At 43.2% G+C, this 16305-nt stretch overlaps 1 protein-coding gene across 12 annotated transcripts in view; it reads right to left on the reverse strand.

Moving 5' to 3' along the window:
* Window positions 1-16305, reverse strand: part of ACACA (acetyl-CoA carboxylase alpha) — a 219650-nt gene that overhangs the window by 27973 nt on the left and 175372 nt on the right. For all 12 annotated transcript variants that reach the window (XM_054008120.1, XM_054008119.1, XM_054008122.1 and 9 more), the window contains 2 exons: window positions 6102-6279; window positions 2976-3088 (listed from right to left, as the gene is read on the reverse strand). In XM_054008120.1, coding sequence (XP_053864095.1) covers window positions 2976-3088; window positions 6102-6279 — 291 coding nt within the window. The remainder of the gene's footprint in view (window positions 1-2975; window positions 3089-6101; window positions 6280-16305) is intronic.

The raw sequence follows: 16305 nt of genomic DNA on the forward strand, positions 1-16305 counted from the left end.
AGCGAGGCAGTGAACCCCCAGTTAATGAGTAAGAATTCAGCAGGCAGTGTAAGATAAATGGAGCTTTCTCTGCTTCTGCTGGAGTCAGCATGAACTGCGGCCCCGCGGCTTGTTTGTGGCAAATGGAGTGCGCGAAATATCAAAGGGCAGTGATCCAGAAGAAGACCGACTTTGACAAATTTTAAATTGGCCAGAAAGAAAACCAGCAAAAAAAAAATTATGCAATTCGCTGTGTCCTGCAATCTTGGCTTTCCTGCCATTGTACGGAATTAGTGGCAAAACAACAGCAATGATCGCCTGGTGCTGGGAGCAATTAAGAGCCATCTAAGTGAGATGCTTATCAGTGACTGAAGCTTTTAGGGCTCTCTGTATGTACAGTTGTAAGTGACTTGCTCTTGTGTTGCAGTCATTTTAATTAAAGTGCATGGAGTAATTATCCTGTTTAGAGAAAGGGGGGAAAAAAAAGAACAAAAAACCCCCACGCAGTCTGGCGTTGGGATTTTAGAGAGACTCTTGTAGAAAAATGTTTGCCCTTTTTCTCTCTTATCAAAAAGAGGATGGTGCAGGGGTCAGAGCCAGCGTGATTTAGGGTTGTTTTTAATCGCGTCTGACGGAATGGAAGGGATTCAGTGCTTGAATTCAATGTAACCGATATCGGGTACGAGCCACACAACAGTAAATTCATAAAGGCAACAACAAAAATGACATTTGCTACTTTCCCCTGCTGCTATGAGATTAAAAACCAAACAGTCCTCTTTGTTCGAGGCCAGTGTCTACACACGCTTGGGACTGGACTAATTTGCCAGTGTCATGGAAGACACCATCGTCTGTGTGTGTGTGGGGGGGGGGTTATTGTTAATTTGAGAGGAGCAGGACCTTTTCTAGTGCTGCTGTGGTAAATATCCTCAAAATGGTGCCCTTGCAGCAGGGCCATTTATCTGCATACACAAGTGCTGACTGTTCAGTGTAACCACACATCTGATTTCCCCTTCTCCTCAACTCTAGAGATTTTCATTCCGGAGGGGCAGTTCTTCCACCAAGCACAAGGAGATCCAGAAAAATCACCTCCAGGTTGTGTAGCTATGAATCCTGCCTTGACTGACTGGGTTAGGAATTAAGCTGCAGCCTTTTAACTGAGCAGGGTAAAGCATTTCAAGTGTGCACATACTTGCACTCTGTGCTAAGTTCCCAAGATCTGTTGGAGTCTGGTCTATCTATTTGTCTCTAAAGGGACACTGTCAAGTCAAATGTAGCCCAAAATTCAGAGCTGGTGAAAATAAGCTTTTACCAAACCTAAGAACATTAGAAATGTGCATTTCAATCCTACGGAACCAGTTTATTTGAACAAACATTCCAAATGGAAGTGGCTAATCTGCTTTCCCGGCAGAAAGAAACGCAGGAAATAAACAGCACAGTGAGAAAAAATTAAATGAGATTTTAAAAATTTTCATTTTTAAACAAGTTTTAGAATATCATTTGTAACAATGGTAAGGATTTTTTTTTTTTTAACCTTGACAGTGTCCCTTTTCAATTATTCTTCTCTTCCAAAGACATATCAGAGTGGCTGTGGTATATAAATAGTTGTTTTGTTATAAATTAAAAAAAATAATAATAAAATATAACAACAGCAGCACTAGCAACAACTTATCATACATTTACATGGCACCTTTCATGCTGAAGGACCCCAAAGGGCTTTATAAATTTAAACAGACATACAAACCACATGCACTGGGAACACGTACTCCACTACTAAAATATAGTTAATTCTGGACATGAAGAGCGGCTTTTGAAGAGTATACTGTAGAAATAAGAGATGGCAAAGACCATTTAAAGAGTCCACTCCCCTGAGAGAGGATGTATCCAATATTAAATTCATACTGCTGAATAATCTGTATTTTTGTTTATCGGGTTTGTAACGTGCTTTGAGATCATTTGAAATTAAAGGTACTTTAATAATATACCTACACATTTAAATCACAGTGGTCACAGCTCAGCAAAGTAATACAACATTTGAAGTTAGGTGGTGAAGAATACTTTATCCAGTTGCAACTGCAGAGAGGACATGTGTAGTAGCTATAATTACTGGTGTTCAAAACAAATCATGACCCTAGATTTAACCCAGAAGTCACAAATATACTGGACTGGAACCTCGGTGACACCAATTTTACTCCAGCTGAGGATCTGGCCCACTAAGTTTTGAGTGAGCTGAGCATACTTAGAGAATTAACCCCACACCTTTATCGTTGTTTGTTGTAAAACCCATCAATTCTTTAAAAGAAAAATAATGACTGGTGTAGAGAAAGTAGATAAGGAAATGTTGTTTACTACTTCTCATAACACAAGAACTAGGGTCACCAAATGAAATTAATAGGCAGCAGGTTTAGAACAAATAAAAGGAAGTATTTCTTCACACAATGCACGGTCAACCTGTGGAACTCCTTGCCAGAGGATGTTGTGAAGGCCAAGACCATAACAGGGTTCAAAAAAGAACTAGATAAATTCATGGAAGATAGGTCCATCAATGGCTATTAGCCAGGATGGGCAGGAATGGTGTCCCTAGCCTCTGTTTGCCTGAAGCTGGGAATGAGCGACAGGGGATGGATCACTTGATGATTATCTGTTCTGTTCATTCCCTCGGGGGCTCCTGGCACTGGCCACTGTTGGAAGACAGGATACTGGGATAGATGGACTCTTGCTCTGATCCAGTAGGGCCATTCTTATGTTCTTATGTTAAGTGGTTTAAAAAAGATACTATACACCCACACTAAATGCTGTAGATGTAAATAAAAAATATTCTATGCAAACACACAAGACTCGTCTCATTTGGTTTTCCTCCCAAATTGGATGACAGTAAATAAAAATTATCATGAATTTGATAAAATAACTCAGTGCCCTCTTTTTAAGGTCCATAAACACACACATTAGATATTAGGTGACTGGATCACGGATATGCCAATAATACAGTCCAGACATACCTAGTCGCTCTGCCAGACGACTGTAGATTGGGTCCACTCGTCTCATTGTTTTCACCAAATCTTTCCTGCGGAATTTGATTTCTACTGTCCCTTCTGGCTCCAGAACTCCTCCTCTGATCAATGAGGAGAAAAGAGAAAGGAAAAGGCACTTTCAGATCATCGGATAAGGAAAAACACAAAATGGATCGGCACAATTTGTCATCTAGAAAGTATTTAGAAAAAGAGAAAAAGAAAAATCTTTAGCTATTATTTACCTAACCCCAAACAGAATGTGCATAGGATGTACATGATGCGTTATAGAAACATATCAATCTAGTACTATTTGATGAAATTTGGTACTAATAAATAACATTTGGAACTCCTGTAGCTCCTTTCAACTTAGGCTCCAAAATCTCTTGTTGGTGAGTTTTATGAAAATGTCTTGACAAAAAAAAAAAAAAAAAAAAAAATTCTCATTACAGAAGCTACCTGCTTTCCAGGTCGAAGACACATGATTCGGAATCTAGGTTTGACAATGAAGACAGAAGCTATTTTACTTTCAAGTGCAAAAGAATGAGAGAAGGGAAAAGAAAGGTCAGTGGAGAGGCTCTAAGGAGTGATGGTTGGGGGACAACAAGCTTTTGCAGTCCAACTAAGCTACACACTGTTATGCAAAAGTCCTCAATTCTCAAGTCCAGCAAAGCTGCAGAAGCGGCAAGTCCACACTTGTACTGGCACCACAGGATATAGCCTCTGAAGGGGCATACGCACCTTTGCATGTAATTACTCAGAATGTGTTCTCAGCGTGCACAGCTGTCAGTGCAAGATACAGTTGGGAACACACTATTGGAAATACACTCTCCTAGAAATTGCTGCAATCGATTCCACATGCTGCAGGGTTATGAGCTAAGTGGTACAAAAAACTCAGAGGTTCTGGCTTGCAGGGGTTTGTGAGAATCTTTTCAATGTCAGGTTATGTCGGGTGGAAGTGAATTAAGGGCAGAACTGCTCCTGTAAAACAGAGTGACGATAAAGGGCCATTGTTGTTGGAGATGTCCTTTTAAGTGGGATTCTCAGTGAGGCGCTAACAGGTGTGGTAGATTAACGTGTACAGGGATTAAATCATGATGATGATGATTCAAACACCTTTTTATTCTATAGATCTTCCATCCTGGGATCTCAAGGCCCTTTACAAACAGTAATTAGTTATGCCTCGTGACACATCTGAGAGGCATGTTACAGAGAGGAAAACTGAAGTAGAGATAGGTTAAATGACTTGTCCAAGGTCACCGAGAGAGTCTGTGGCATTGTCAGAAATAGACCCAAACTCCTTGGTCCCAGTCCTAGACTAGAAGACCATCTAATAGCCTCATTTTCAGAGCTGCCTGAGTGGGATGGAATGGTTGGAGAACAAAATGAGTTTGAGGATCCAAACTGGAGCCAACACAACATCTACCTGGAAATCTCTGAGGGATCCCAACTGGGGCCAATGTACCATCTACCAGGAGGTCTCTGCCTTGCCTTTTCATAACAAACACGCTGAAGGGATGTTTGCCCAATCCTTGTCTGCACTAACAAGAGCTCTCATTGTCCTGAGCATCCTGACCTTTCACATTTTAAAGAGGGAAAAGCTAGACAGAACTTAGAAGGGGATTATCGCTCTGAGATGCAAAGTACAGAAAATGTAATTCTTCTAACTCTAGATACAGAGGAGAAGCCTGTGGCCAAGTGACAGTGGTTTCCCCTGTGTGACCATTCCACTTGTTCTTACACAGCAGGAGAAATAGGCCGCCTGGCAATTCTTCGTGGAGGCCAATGCGTCACCACTGAGGGGAAGGGAGTGTTCAACAGAGCCCCTTAAGGGTGTCCTAAATTAGCCATCTCAACTATGGCAACTGCTCTAAACAAAAAGGAAGGTGCTTCTTCCAAGTCACACATCCCAAAGCTGATTAACTTTTGGGACTGAATTAAAATGGTGCCACATCCCCTACTCCAGTACACCATGCACCTGGGGATAAGCTGGTTATTTGGTGTGAGGGGAATGACTTAGCCGGTGAATAAGCAGAAAGAGCAATGCTCACCCATCTCTAATACAATGGGTAACTGGTCTGGTTGCATGCATACTAAAAAGGAGGAGGAAAGTTGCAAGGTGAATTGCAACTGCCCCCACTTTTCTGAGTGGAACCCAGAGAGATACATCTGGGGAACTGTGTAACAGGGGTCACATCAGAATAATAATGTTGTTTTCACCTTCAGATGTTAGTCTATTTTCCCATCTGCCTGGCTATTTTCAGATCACATGGCTGACCGGATCAAATAGATTAAAAACAGAAATCTAACATGGTCAGGATCTCTCAAGTGTTTGAACTGCTTTGCTGTTCCTTTCTGTAGCATAACCTCACCCCTGTCCTCCTTCCCTTGACTGCTCCAAGTCAAACTCCTCTGGTAAGAGCACAGCACTATGCCCTCATAGTTTATCCTGTTTATATTAGCCCTTGGTAGGCAGGATTGTTACACTCCTCCAAATCAGCCAGTGTCGTCATCATTTTTTTCCCCCCTCTTCAGAGGCTGGAGGGCTTGTTTTTAAAAATTCACTTCCAATTGTTCATAATTTTACACCCAGGAATAACAAATACCATGGGTACATTTACACATGTTGCATTTTATAGACGTGAGTGATAGCTACACCATTGCCTGTTCAGAGATCTAAGTATTTCAAAACGCAGCAGCGCTTATTTGTGCTTGCCAAATTGCACCCAGTTATTTCAAAGTGAAAAATGGTGGGTGCAAAAATCAGATGGCAAGTTGAAGCCTTTATGCCAAAATGCTTTACAAACATTAACTAATGAGGTCCCACACAACCCCCTGGAGGCAGGTAAAGGTAAGGGCCTTGACCAAGGTGAGGGAGTCAATGACTGAGTCAAGAACAGAACCCAAGAGGTCTCTTGCGCTAACCACTAGACAACAGTCCCTTCTTTGGTACAGCCAGAAAGCAAACCAACCCCCCTCCTTTATGTACATAAGAACATAAGACAAGCACACAAGACCTGCTTTACTACAACAAAGCAATGGCTTACTTAGTCTGGTATTCTTGTCTTGGAGCAGTACAATATGCAGAAAGGAGTCAAGCTAAGTGAATTCCTTTACCTGCTGTCTGGGTCTGCATACATCTCCATGTGTCGGGGATTAATGGTGGGATCAATCACGACCCAGGATCCTCCTCTCAGCTCGGCTTGGGGCGGGATGTACACAAGCACTGGCTGTCTATATTCTCTTAGGCCATCCACAATGTAGGCACCAAACTTCAGCACCTGGTCATACATGTCTGGGAAAAGGACAGAGTAGTTTAAGTTCTTTATCCTCAATCTCAGGCAAATAAAAAAAACCCACTCAGCATTTCTACTGCTGGATTCCTAAGCAGCTCCCCTCAGCACCACCCTACAAGCGCTTCTAGGCATTACCTGGACTTTAAGGGAAGCTACTAGGTTTGCAAAATTGGACTGGAGTATTTGCAAAAAGGCAATTTTTTTGAGACATCCAAACCTCTTCCCTGTCCCCGGCGAAGAACCAGGAGGATAGACATTCTCATGTTATAAGAGCACTTCTGCTTCCAGGTTCAGCAGCTCCAGTCTGGAGTGTGAGATTTGCTTCGTTCCTATTGCATCCAAATAAGTTCATAGAACCTTATTCTGGGCCACCTGCTTGACATACTCCAGTGTCATAATGAGCCCTACAAAAGGATCTACCCCCAGGGTATCCTACTGAAGAAGTCAATGGGTATTTCTGGGTGCTCGTCAATTCTGAAATTCAGGCCAGATAGATGCCTAAATACAAACTTAGGTGCCTAACTTTAGGTCCCCAAGTTTGAAAAGTTTTCCATATACTTTTATTCACATAAAAATCTAGTGAGTGAGCGTGTGTGGGGGGCAGCACAAAGGGCTATAAATACTTTGCATGTCACCATAACGAGTGCAATTAATTCTTTTTCTCAGGTGTGAAAACTATTTTCCTCCTTTCCTTAAAACAAGAACAGCTGAAGAGATTTTGCTGAATCTTAACAATAATAATTGCATCATCACATAGAAACTGTCAGCCCCAAAGGTGATTTAAAAGAAAGTAACAAATATGATATGATAGAAGTTTATCATGGAAACAATTAAGCAGCCTCAGTGCATACATTGTTACATACTCCATTATATACAGAATCGCTGACTCAAATATGTTAGAGATGGAAAATACTTACTAGGATCATCCAGTCCTTCTCTATGTCAAGGGAGTACATTTTCCAGGGCTTTGTAAAGCTTTGATTTGGAAGTCCCAAACTTGTAGATTTCCCCCACTTCCTTAGAGAGACCATTCAACAGCCTAACAGATAAGCTGGTCAGGAATTTTTGCATGGTATTCAGCATGCGTTTTCCCTTTGTTAATTTCAGACCATTACTCCCTGCATCATACTACATAATCTCTGCCCCTTCTTGGTGCATGAATCCTTTAAATATTTGTAGACTCCTCAGTCATTGCTTAGGTAACCTACAAATACTCATCTCTTTCAAATATTTTCCTCCTAATACAGTCCCTTCAAGCCCTTTGATCATTTTTGTTGCTCTTCTCTGAACTCCTTCCAATTGATCAATAACTCTGCAGTGTCATGATACCCCAAAATAACTAGTATTCCAGGTGTGTTTGCACTAGAGCAATAAAACAAGGGTGTTTTCCTCTCTGCTCCATGACATGATGCCTTTACGTGCCAAAATCATACTGGCCTTTTGTAATAGTCATATAAAAGGCTATATACGTCCATCCATCTTAGGACTTATATAAGCCCCATTATAATTAATGGAGATATCCCATCTCCTAGAACTGGAAGGGACCTTGAAAGATCATCGAGTCCAGCCCCCTGCCTTCACTAGCAGGACCAAGTACTGATTTTGCCCCAGATCCCTAAGTGGCCCCCTCAAGAATTGAACTCACAACCCTGGGTTTAGCAGGCCAATGCTCAAACCACTGAGCTATCCCTCTCCCTTACCACAGCATCTGAATCACCTCACCACCTTTTGATGTATTTTTCCTTGTAAGAACCTTGTGAGGTAGAGAAGCACCATTTTACAAAGGGGAACTGAGGCAGAGAAACAATGAGTGATTTGCCTAAGGTCACGCAGGAAGCTTGTGGGAGAGCAAGGAACTGAACCCAGGGACTCACAAGTACCAGATTAGCACCTTCACCACTGGGCCTCTTGGGTTAGAGTTCATAGAGTTCATTCTCTGAACACCCTAGACAAATAGTTTAAAATCCTTTAAGAAAGTCCAAACAATGGTGAAGAGAAGAATGATCTATTTCCTGCTGATATACATGTGAATATATATAAATGCTAAATACAGCGGATGGGGAACAAAACCAAACAATACTCCAAACTCTTCATTTGTCCGGAGAAAAGAAAAGAGACCTCAAAAGGAGTGACAAATTTATTACTAATTACACAATTACTTTATTATGTAGTGCTAGTAATAAACCACTTGAAGTACTTTCAGCTAATTCTAGTGTTAAGAAAATAATTGCTTGATTCAAATTATTTTAACTGAATTAATTCTTCACTAGACATTTTTTACTGGTGCTACATAATAAAATGATTGTGTAATTAGCAATTCATTTTTCACCCCTGCCAAGAGTATATATTTTACTTGGAGAAAGTGTTGGGGGAGACAAGTGCCACTTGTTTGGATTGGGGATGTGGAAGAGGAATGGGGAGACAGAGGGAAAGAGAGCGCTGTATGCGCACTGAGGAGGGACTATGTGAAAGGTCTCGTTTAGGGCTTGACTGAACTTGCCTCACTGAGGTCAGTGGGAGTTTTGCCGCTCTGAATGGGAGCAGGATCAGGCCTTTAAACCATGCAGAGGCCTGGCCTTCAGAACAAAGGTTCCTTCTTTGTCTCTCCCTTTTTGGGCCCATGCATTAAGCATATGAAATGCAAGAGCACTCTCTTCCCCTGCAACTGCCTAGCAGCCTTAACTTGATATTGCTTACATCCAGGACCCATTGGCCTGCATCTCCTGCACACCCAAAACTCCCACTGAGATAACCTAATGCAATCCTTGGGCATGCAAAATTCCCACTGAAGTCGATGGATCCAGCACAAAGCATACAAAACTCCCTCTGATTCAATCGGCTTGACGCCTTTGTGCAGCCAAACTTCCACTGAAGTACTGGGAGTTTGGGGTGCATGATCTGGTCCTAAATGCTACCTGTTTTGTTTTTAATGACAATTGTTTTTAACAATGATCTAAAGAACACCCTAAACGTTCCACTAATGTCAGCTTCATGGCTTCTTTATACCTGATCAGATGGGAAGGGAGCCACTGTGGTTCTTTCACATACACTGGAATATTTCAAATGTTTGTCAAGACTCTGTATGGTAAGGAATGGAAGAAACTGACATCACATCATTCTGTTTGCTGGAATGTCACATCCATGCTCCCCTTTAAAAAAAGCCGTCTTGACTCTTCCCCAACAAATCGCGTATAAATAATCTAGAACCCATCACTATATTTAGAGTAGGGATTATTTTTTCCAGTGTGCACTACTTTGCACTTATCAATATTGAATTTCATCTGCCATTTTTATTGTCCAGTCACCCAGTTTTGTGAGATCCCTCTGTAACCGCCCACAGTCTTCTTTCAATGTAGCTATCTTGAATACATTTTGTAACGTCTGCAAACTTTGCCACTGTTCACCCCCTTTTTCCAGATCATTTATGATTATGGTGAACAGCACTGGTCCCAATACAGCTCCTTGGGGGATGCTGCTGTTCACATCTCTCCATTGTGAAAACTGACCATTTTTTCCTACCCTTTGTTTTCTATCTTTCATCCAATGATCATGCAAGGACCTTTCCTCTGATCCCATGGCTACTTAGTTCCCTTAAGAGTCTTTGGTGAGGGACCTTGTCAAAGGCTTTCTGAAAATCCAGGAACACTATATTGACTAGATCACCCTTATCCACGTGCTTGTTGACTCCCTCAAAGAATTTTAATAGATTGGTGAGGTATGACTTCCCTTTACAAAAGCTATGCTCGAGTAAGGAGTGCATGATCTGGTCCTTCAGTGCTATAATATAATCACTGTGATGCCTTGTACAAGTCAACTGAAATCAATGGAAGTTTCTATACTATAGAGCCAATTCACAGCAGGGGAAACTGAGGTATAATTTACGTGGTTACAAAAAATGGTTACCCAGACTCTCTCATATATTTAACAATAAAAAAGCTTTGCACTTCTATAGCACCTTTCATCCTAAAGCCCTTTGCAAACATACTTAGCTAAGCAAAACAACATCATTGTGAAATAGGTATTGTTATAATACCTATTTTACTGATGGTGAAAGTGAAATAACAGAATTGCTGAAGGTCATTCAAAATGCAGTGAAGAGAATCCAGGAATACTGATTCCTAGTCCCCTGGTCTAGCCACTAGAAAACACATGCTCCCCGTATTATATTAATATTGTATTTGAGTATGAAAGTACAAAACATTTACCACACTGTGATAAATACCTTTACTGTGGTATTTGCAGTATTCTGTATTGTTAGAATGGGAAATACTGCACCGAATTTAACTACTGCAGATGGTAAATGGTGCCATATTTTAATGGTGCCCGCAGTTCTGTGTTTTCACTGTTTGGGCAGTCCTAGTGCCTTGGCAGGGCAGAGATTTTAAAAACAGTTATTACTGTAACTAACATACTGAATATGGGTTAAAAAGTTATCATGGCAAAGAGCAAGAGACTAGCCACCTTTAAGAACTAAATGGTTGCACAACTGTGTTAAAAAAATACAGATATTTATGCTGAGTATATGAGCAAAGACAATTAAACCTGGAATTCCTCAGTTTGTCTTTTTAAATTGCCTTTTTGTACATTTGAACATAAATAAAGACGACCCGAGCAAACTGGGAAAAAAATTAAAAATGAATGGAACTTCCTGGCCAGATTTCACTCCAATATTCATTCAAACCTGGGAATCACAAGCACTTGAAAAGCAGAGTGTCAATTGGAAATGCTTACAGACCTTTCAGAAGAGCAGTGCTGTTTGTTATGCAGCATGATATTCTGTCTATGTAACATGCACTTTCACAGTCAATATCTATGTGTTTACCTACAGCTACTGTCTACAGATATAAAATCTGCCAGAAACTGTTCTCATTTATACTGTATGGGTAAATATTGGCAGCCAGATGCATCAAGCATGCTAGAAAGGCTGCAGACAGCTTTTTTTTGTTTCTATAATGGCGGGCAGTATGCCCTACTGCCTCGAAGCTGGAACAGATCTCATCAGCTTGGCTGGATTACCAGATAGGACCTTAAGGTAAACACCAAGCATACATCGGCTGCATACTCATAATGTACCTCATAAACCCATTAAATATAGGCAGTGCTGTATTTCAACATCCAGGTAATCAGAGATTTAAAATGGCCTTTTCATTCTGGTTGAAGTTTTCAATAAGATTTTTTTTTATTGTTATTTATAACTGGTCCCAGGAAAAAATAATAAGTGTAACATGAAAAACCAACCGAGAGTGACCCTGTAGCACCAGCAGTGATGCAGTTTAATATCACTGGGATTTGCATCCTATCAAACTATTCATGCTGAGTCTGAGACCCTGGTGCTAATTTCTAGTAAATTTCACGCTTGATGTCTCACTGTTGTGGGTCATTGCCGGTTCGTCTAAATAAACTGCTTCCAAATGGCTCCTCCATCTAAATATTCAAGCCAGTTTTTATAATTTAATTTTGCATTATGCTGAATAGCCTTCCGGCCAGATAGCGCTCGTTGGGGAAACCACCAATACCACTGTGATATGCCTTTATTTATTTTATTTATTTATTTTACTGCTTGAATTAGACCTCCTAGGCTGACTAGTAAAGAGGTTCCCCCCTCCCCCCCAACTAATGTCAATTTTCAGCATAGCAAGAGCTGTCTCTAATCTTTTCCTACTCATTACACACAATTTTGGAGTCATTTTACCCACAGTGCAGTCGGCTCCTGGCAGTGTGTTTGTGTGCACTGAGGGGTGGCATAATTGTTTATTTTCCCTCCCTGCATAATCCCCAGCTAGCATTGAAACCAAAACTGCAAACAACTCCCCAAGGGATGTCGAAACTGACAAGAGAGGCTGAGACTTTCTACCAGGTCCTTTTACATGAGATAATATGGAGAAAACATCCTGACCCGTATGTAAATCAAAATGACTCTATTCTTCACCCTCCTCTCCTGTGCTGTTCTTGCCTCCTCCAAGCTTATTTGTAGTAATAATAAGTGATATGCAAATAAAAATACTGGCACTTTCGCTCAATGGCTCCACACCCCTGTCCTGTAGTTCTGATTCCAAAGCAAATTTCAGTTTTCAAGGGACATAACTAACAAAGGGCAAGTCCTCGAAGAGCATGGGAAGTGGACACAACAGCAACAACTTAGTTCAGACTACATTCTGTAGCTTCTTTTATGAGAGGATCTCAGCACACTTTACAAGCATTAAAGAATTAAATCTCATAGCAATAGTAGAGAAACTGAGATACACAGACGTCAAGGGTACATAGCAAAGTGGCAGAGATGGGACTAGAACTCAGATCTATTGAGGCCCATCATCTTGCGTTGTGAGCAGTGACCAGGTTTCCTCTCTGGAAGATATCCTCATTCTCGGAGTATTCTGCAAACCAAACGGAGTTCTTTTCCTGTCATGCTAAAGAGACTAGCAGGCCCAATAAAACATCTTCATAATGCCAGTCTTTCTAGAGTAGGGATTTTTACTCTGTCAGTGGCACCGTAACTTTTCTTCTAGGTGTTTGTCAAGTGCCATGTACATGTAAAGTGCTGTCATCTTCTACTTATTTAAATGTTATAGCACCTTCCTGGCACTTCACAACATTTAAAATAGTAATATCTGGTCCAAAATTCCAACGGATAGAATGTTAACGGAGCAGCTTTATATGGTTCAATCCACATGAGCGGCCCCCATTGCCTGCAGAGTCAATTTGGAGACAATCCTTGATACGACAATAATACAATATGAAATGATCAATGACAAAGTTACCTGCATGGCAGCATATGCCATGTAACACTGTTGGCTAATCCAGCCCCATACCAAAGCTGTGAGGATCTTTCCAAGCAGTAAGAGTTTCCCAAGATTAGGGTTTAATTGGTCCAGGTTAGAAGCTGTAAATTCTGTTAGCAACTAAGCGGCTGTTAAAATCCAATTACCCGTTTTCAGTGCTGCTGATCTGGGCAATTCCTGTAACTGTTTAAGAGGGTATGCGTACAAATAACGCAGTGTTTACTCTCAACAGAAAAAACAGTTCCTCACCTTCTCATAGCTGTTGTTCTTCAAGATGTGTTGCTCATGTCCATTCCAATTAGGTGACTCCCAAGCTTAAGTTCTGGAGGCGGGGCCAGAATTGACTACTGATTGGAGTACTGCTCTACTGAAGGCCGCATTGTCTCTGGCCTGCCGGGTGATCGCATAATGTACTGTGAATGTGTGTATGGAGGACCACATCTCCGCTCTGCAGATTTCCTGGGTGGGAACCCGCACCAGGAATACCCCCGAGGAAGCCTGCGCTCCGGTGTAGTGCGCCATGCACTCCCGGATGCAGGACGTGATCCACGACGAAATTCGTTGGGAGGAGACTGTCTGCCACAGCTACAAAGAGTTGAATAGACTTCTGGAACGGCTTTGATCTCTCGACATAGAAGGCTCGTGTTCTGCGAATATCCAATGAGCACAGCCTCTGCTCCCTCCTGCTTAAACGCGGTTTAGGATAGAACACTGGGAGGAAAATGTCCTGGTTGATGTGGAATTGGGAAACCACCTTCGGAAGGAAAGCTGGGTGTGGTCTGAGCTGAATCTTGTCCTTACAGAACAGAGTGTAGAGAGCCTCTGATGTTAGGGCCTTGAGCTCAGACACCATCCTGGCTGAGGTTATCACTACCAGAAACATGACCTTGTAAGAGAGACAGAGCATGGTGCATGTCACCAGTGGTTCAAAGGGCAGCCCTGTCAATCTAGAAAGGACCAGATTGAGGTCCCAGGCTGGGACCAGCTGTTGGACGTGCGGGTATAGCCTGTCGAGACCCTTGAGGAAACGGCTAACTACACGGTTGGCAAAAAAACGACCGGGTCTCAGCACCTGGATGGAAGGCCGCCATAGCAGCCAAGTGAACCCTTACTGATGACATGGACAGCCCCTGCTGCTTAAGGTGGAGAAGGTAACCTAATAGTATAGAAGCGAGAGTGGGTGACAAACTGTGTTGTGTTGATCAGATTGAGAACGTCTTCCACTTGGCTAGGTAGGTAACCCTGGTGGAGGGCTTTCTACTCCAAGGAGGACTTGTCTGACCAGGTCTGAACAGGAAAGCTCCATTAGATTCAGCCATGGAGCTTCCATGCCGTGAGGTGTAGTGACTTGAGGTTCGGGTGCTGGCGATGACCGTGATCCTGGATCAATAAATCCGGGAAGAGCAGCAAGGTGACTAGGGCTTCCACGGACATTTGCAGGAGTGATGTGTACCAGTGCTGGCGGGGCCCAGCTGGTGCTATAGTATCACTGAAGCTTGTTTCCTCCGTATCTCGAGGAGAACCTTGTAAACGAGCAGAATGGGTGGGAACGCATAAAGGAGATTCTTTCTGCCATGGGGAGACTATGAGACCGCGACGGAAACCAGACTGACTCAGGAAGCGCAAAACTGCTGACACTTCCTGTTGTGCTGTGTGGCGAACAGGTCTATCTGGGGAAGTCCCTACCGATGGAACATGGAGTTCACGACATCCAGGCGTAAGGACCACTCATGGCCGTGGAACAACCTGCTGAGATAGTTCACCAACTCATTCTGTATCCCTGGGAGGTACGATGATTGCAGGTGTATTGAATGCTCTACGCAGAAATCCCACAACATGAGGGTTTCCTAGTACAGGGGAGAGGAGCATGTACCCCCGTTTGTTGATATAGAACATCGCCGTGGTGTTGTCTGTCATCACTGATACACATTTCCCTGATAAGTGGGTACGGAAAGTCTGGCATGCCAGGCGCACTGCTCTCAGCTCTCCGACATTGACGTGGAGAGCGAGCTCTGTCTGAGACAAGAGGCCTTGAGTCCTGAGATCCCCCAGATGTGCTCCCCAGCCCAGAGCTGATGCGTCCGTCACTAGGGAGAGAGACGGCTGAGGGCTGGAGAAGGGAACCCCCACACATACTACCTGTGGGTCGAGCCACCACAGGAGGGAGTCAAGAACCTGGCGGGGCAGGGTTACAACCCTGTCCAAATTGTCCCGGGATGGCCAATACACTGAAGCTAGCCATGACTGAAGAGGTCAAAGTCTGAGTCTGGCATGCTGCACCACATAGGTACAGGCTGCCATGTGTCCTAGAAGTTTTAGGCAGTTCCTTGCTGTAGTGGTGGTGAACTAACTGAGACCTTGAAAGATGTTACCAAGGGCTTGGAATTTCACCTCTGGGAGGTATGCCCTGGCCTGGGTCGAGTCCAGCACCGCACATATAAATTCTATCTGCTGAATTGGAGATGTCGATTTCCTCTCGTTCAGAAGGCGGCCCAGATTGTCAAACGTCACTCTGACGAAGATGACCTGTGCCTCCACTTGAGCTCTGGGGCGGCCCTTGATGAGCCAGTCGCCGAGGTATGGCAACACGACTGCCGTGCACTTGGTGAACACTCGAAGAGTTGCTGACAGGCCGAACGGGAGGACTGTGAACTGATAGTGGCTGTTGTTCACCACAAACCTGAGGTATTTTCTGTGGGGCAGAGTTATAGCTATGTGAAAGTATGCGCCCTTAAAGTCTAGGGCAGCATACCAGTCTCCTGGATGCAATAAAGGGATGATGGAGGCTAAAGAGACCATGCAGAACTTGAGCTTCTTCATGAACTTGTTGCCCGCATTTGGCTTTTGGGATTAGGATATACCGGGAATAGAAGCCCTTGCCCTACTGCTCCTGAGAAACCTCTTCCATTGCCCCTAGTGAAAGGAGCAAGTGCACCTCCTGTATAAGGAGTCACTTGTGAGAGGAGTACCTGAAGAGGGACGGGGATGGAAGGGCAGGAGGGCACAGAATTGGATGGAGTATCCCCTCTCTACCGTGCGGAGTACCGAGTTGTCCGAAGTGATACGGGACCATGCACGGTAGAAAGGGGATAGTTGGGAAGAGAAGGTAAGGCAGGGTAGATCCAGTTCTTGTTCTGGTGCGCTGCCCTCAACCGAACCTTCAAAAGGTCGGTTTGGGGCAGGGAGGTGGTTTGGATTGGCCAGAGCCCTGGCCTGAGGATGGGTTTGGCCTTTTCCTGCCACTCC

The sequence above is a fragment of the Malaclemys terrapin genome, chromosome 18, assembly GCF_027887155.1.
Source record: "Malaclemys terrapin pileata isolate rMalTer1 chromosome 18, rMalTer1.hap1, whole genome shotgun sequence".
In the NCBI taxonomy this organism is placed as follows: Eukaryota; Metazoa; Chordata; order Testudines; family Emydidae; genus Malaclemys; species Malaclemys terrapin.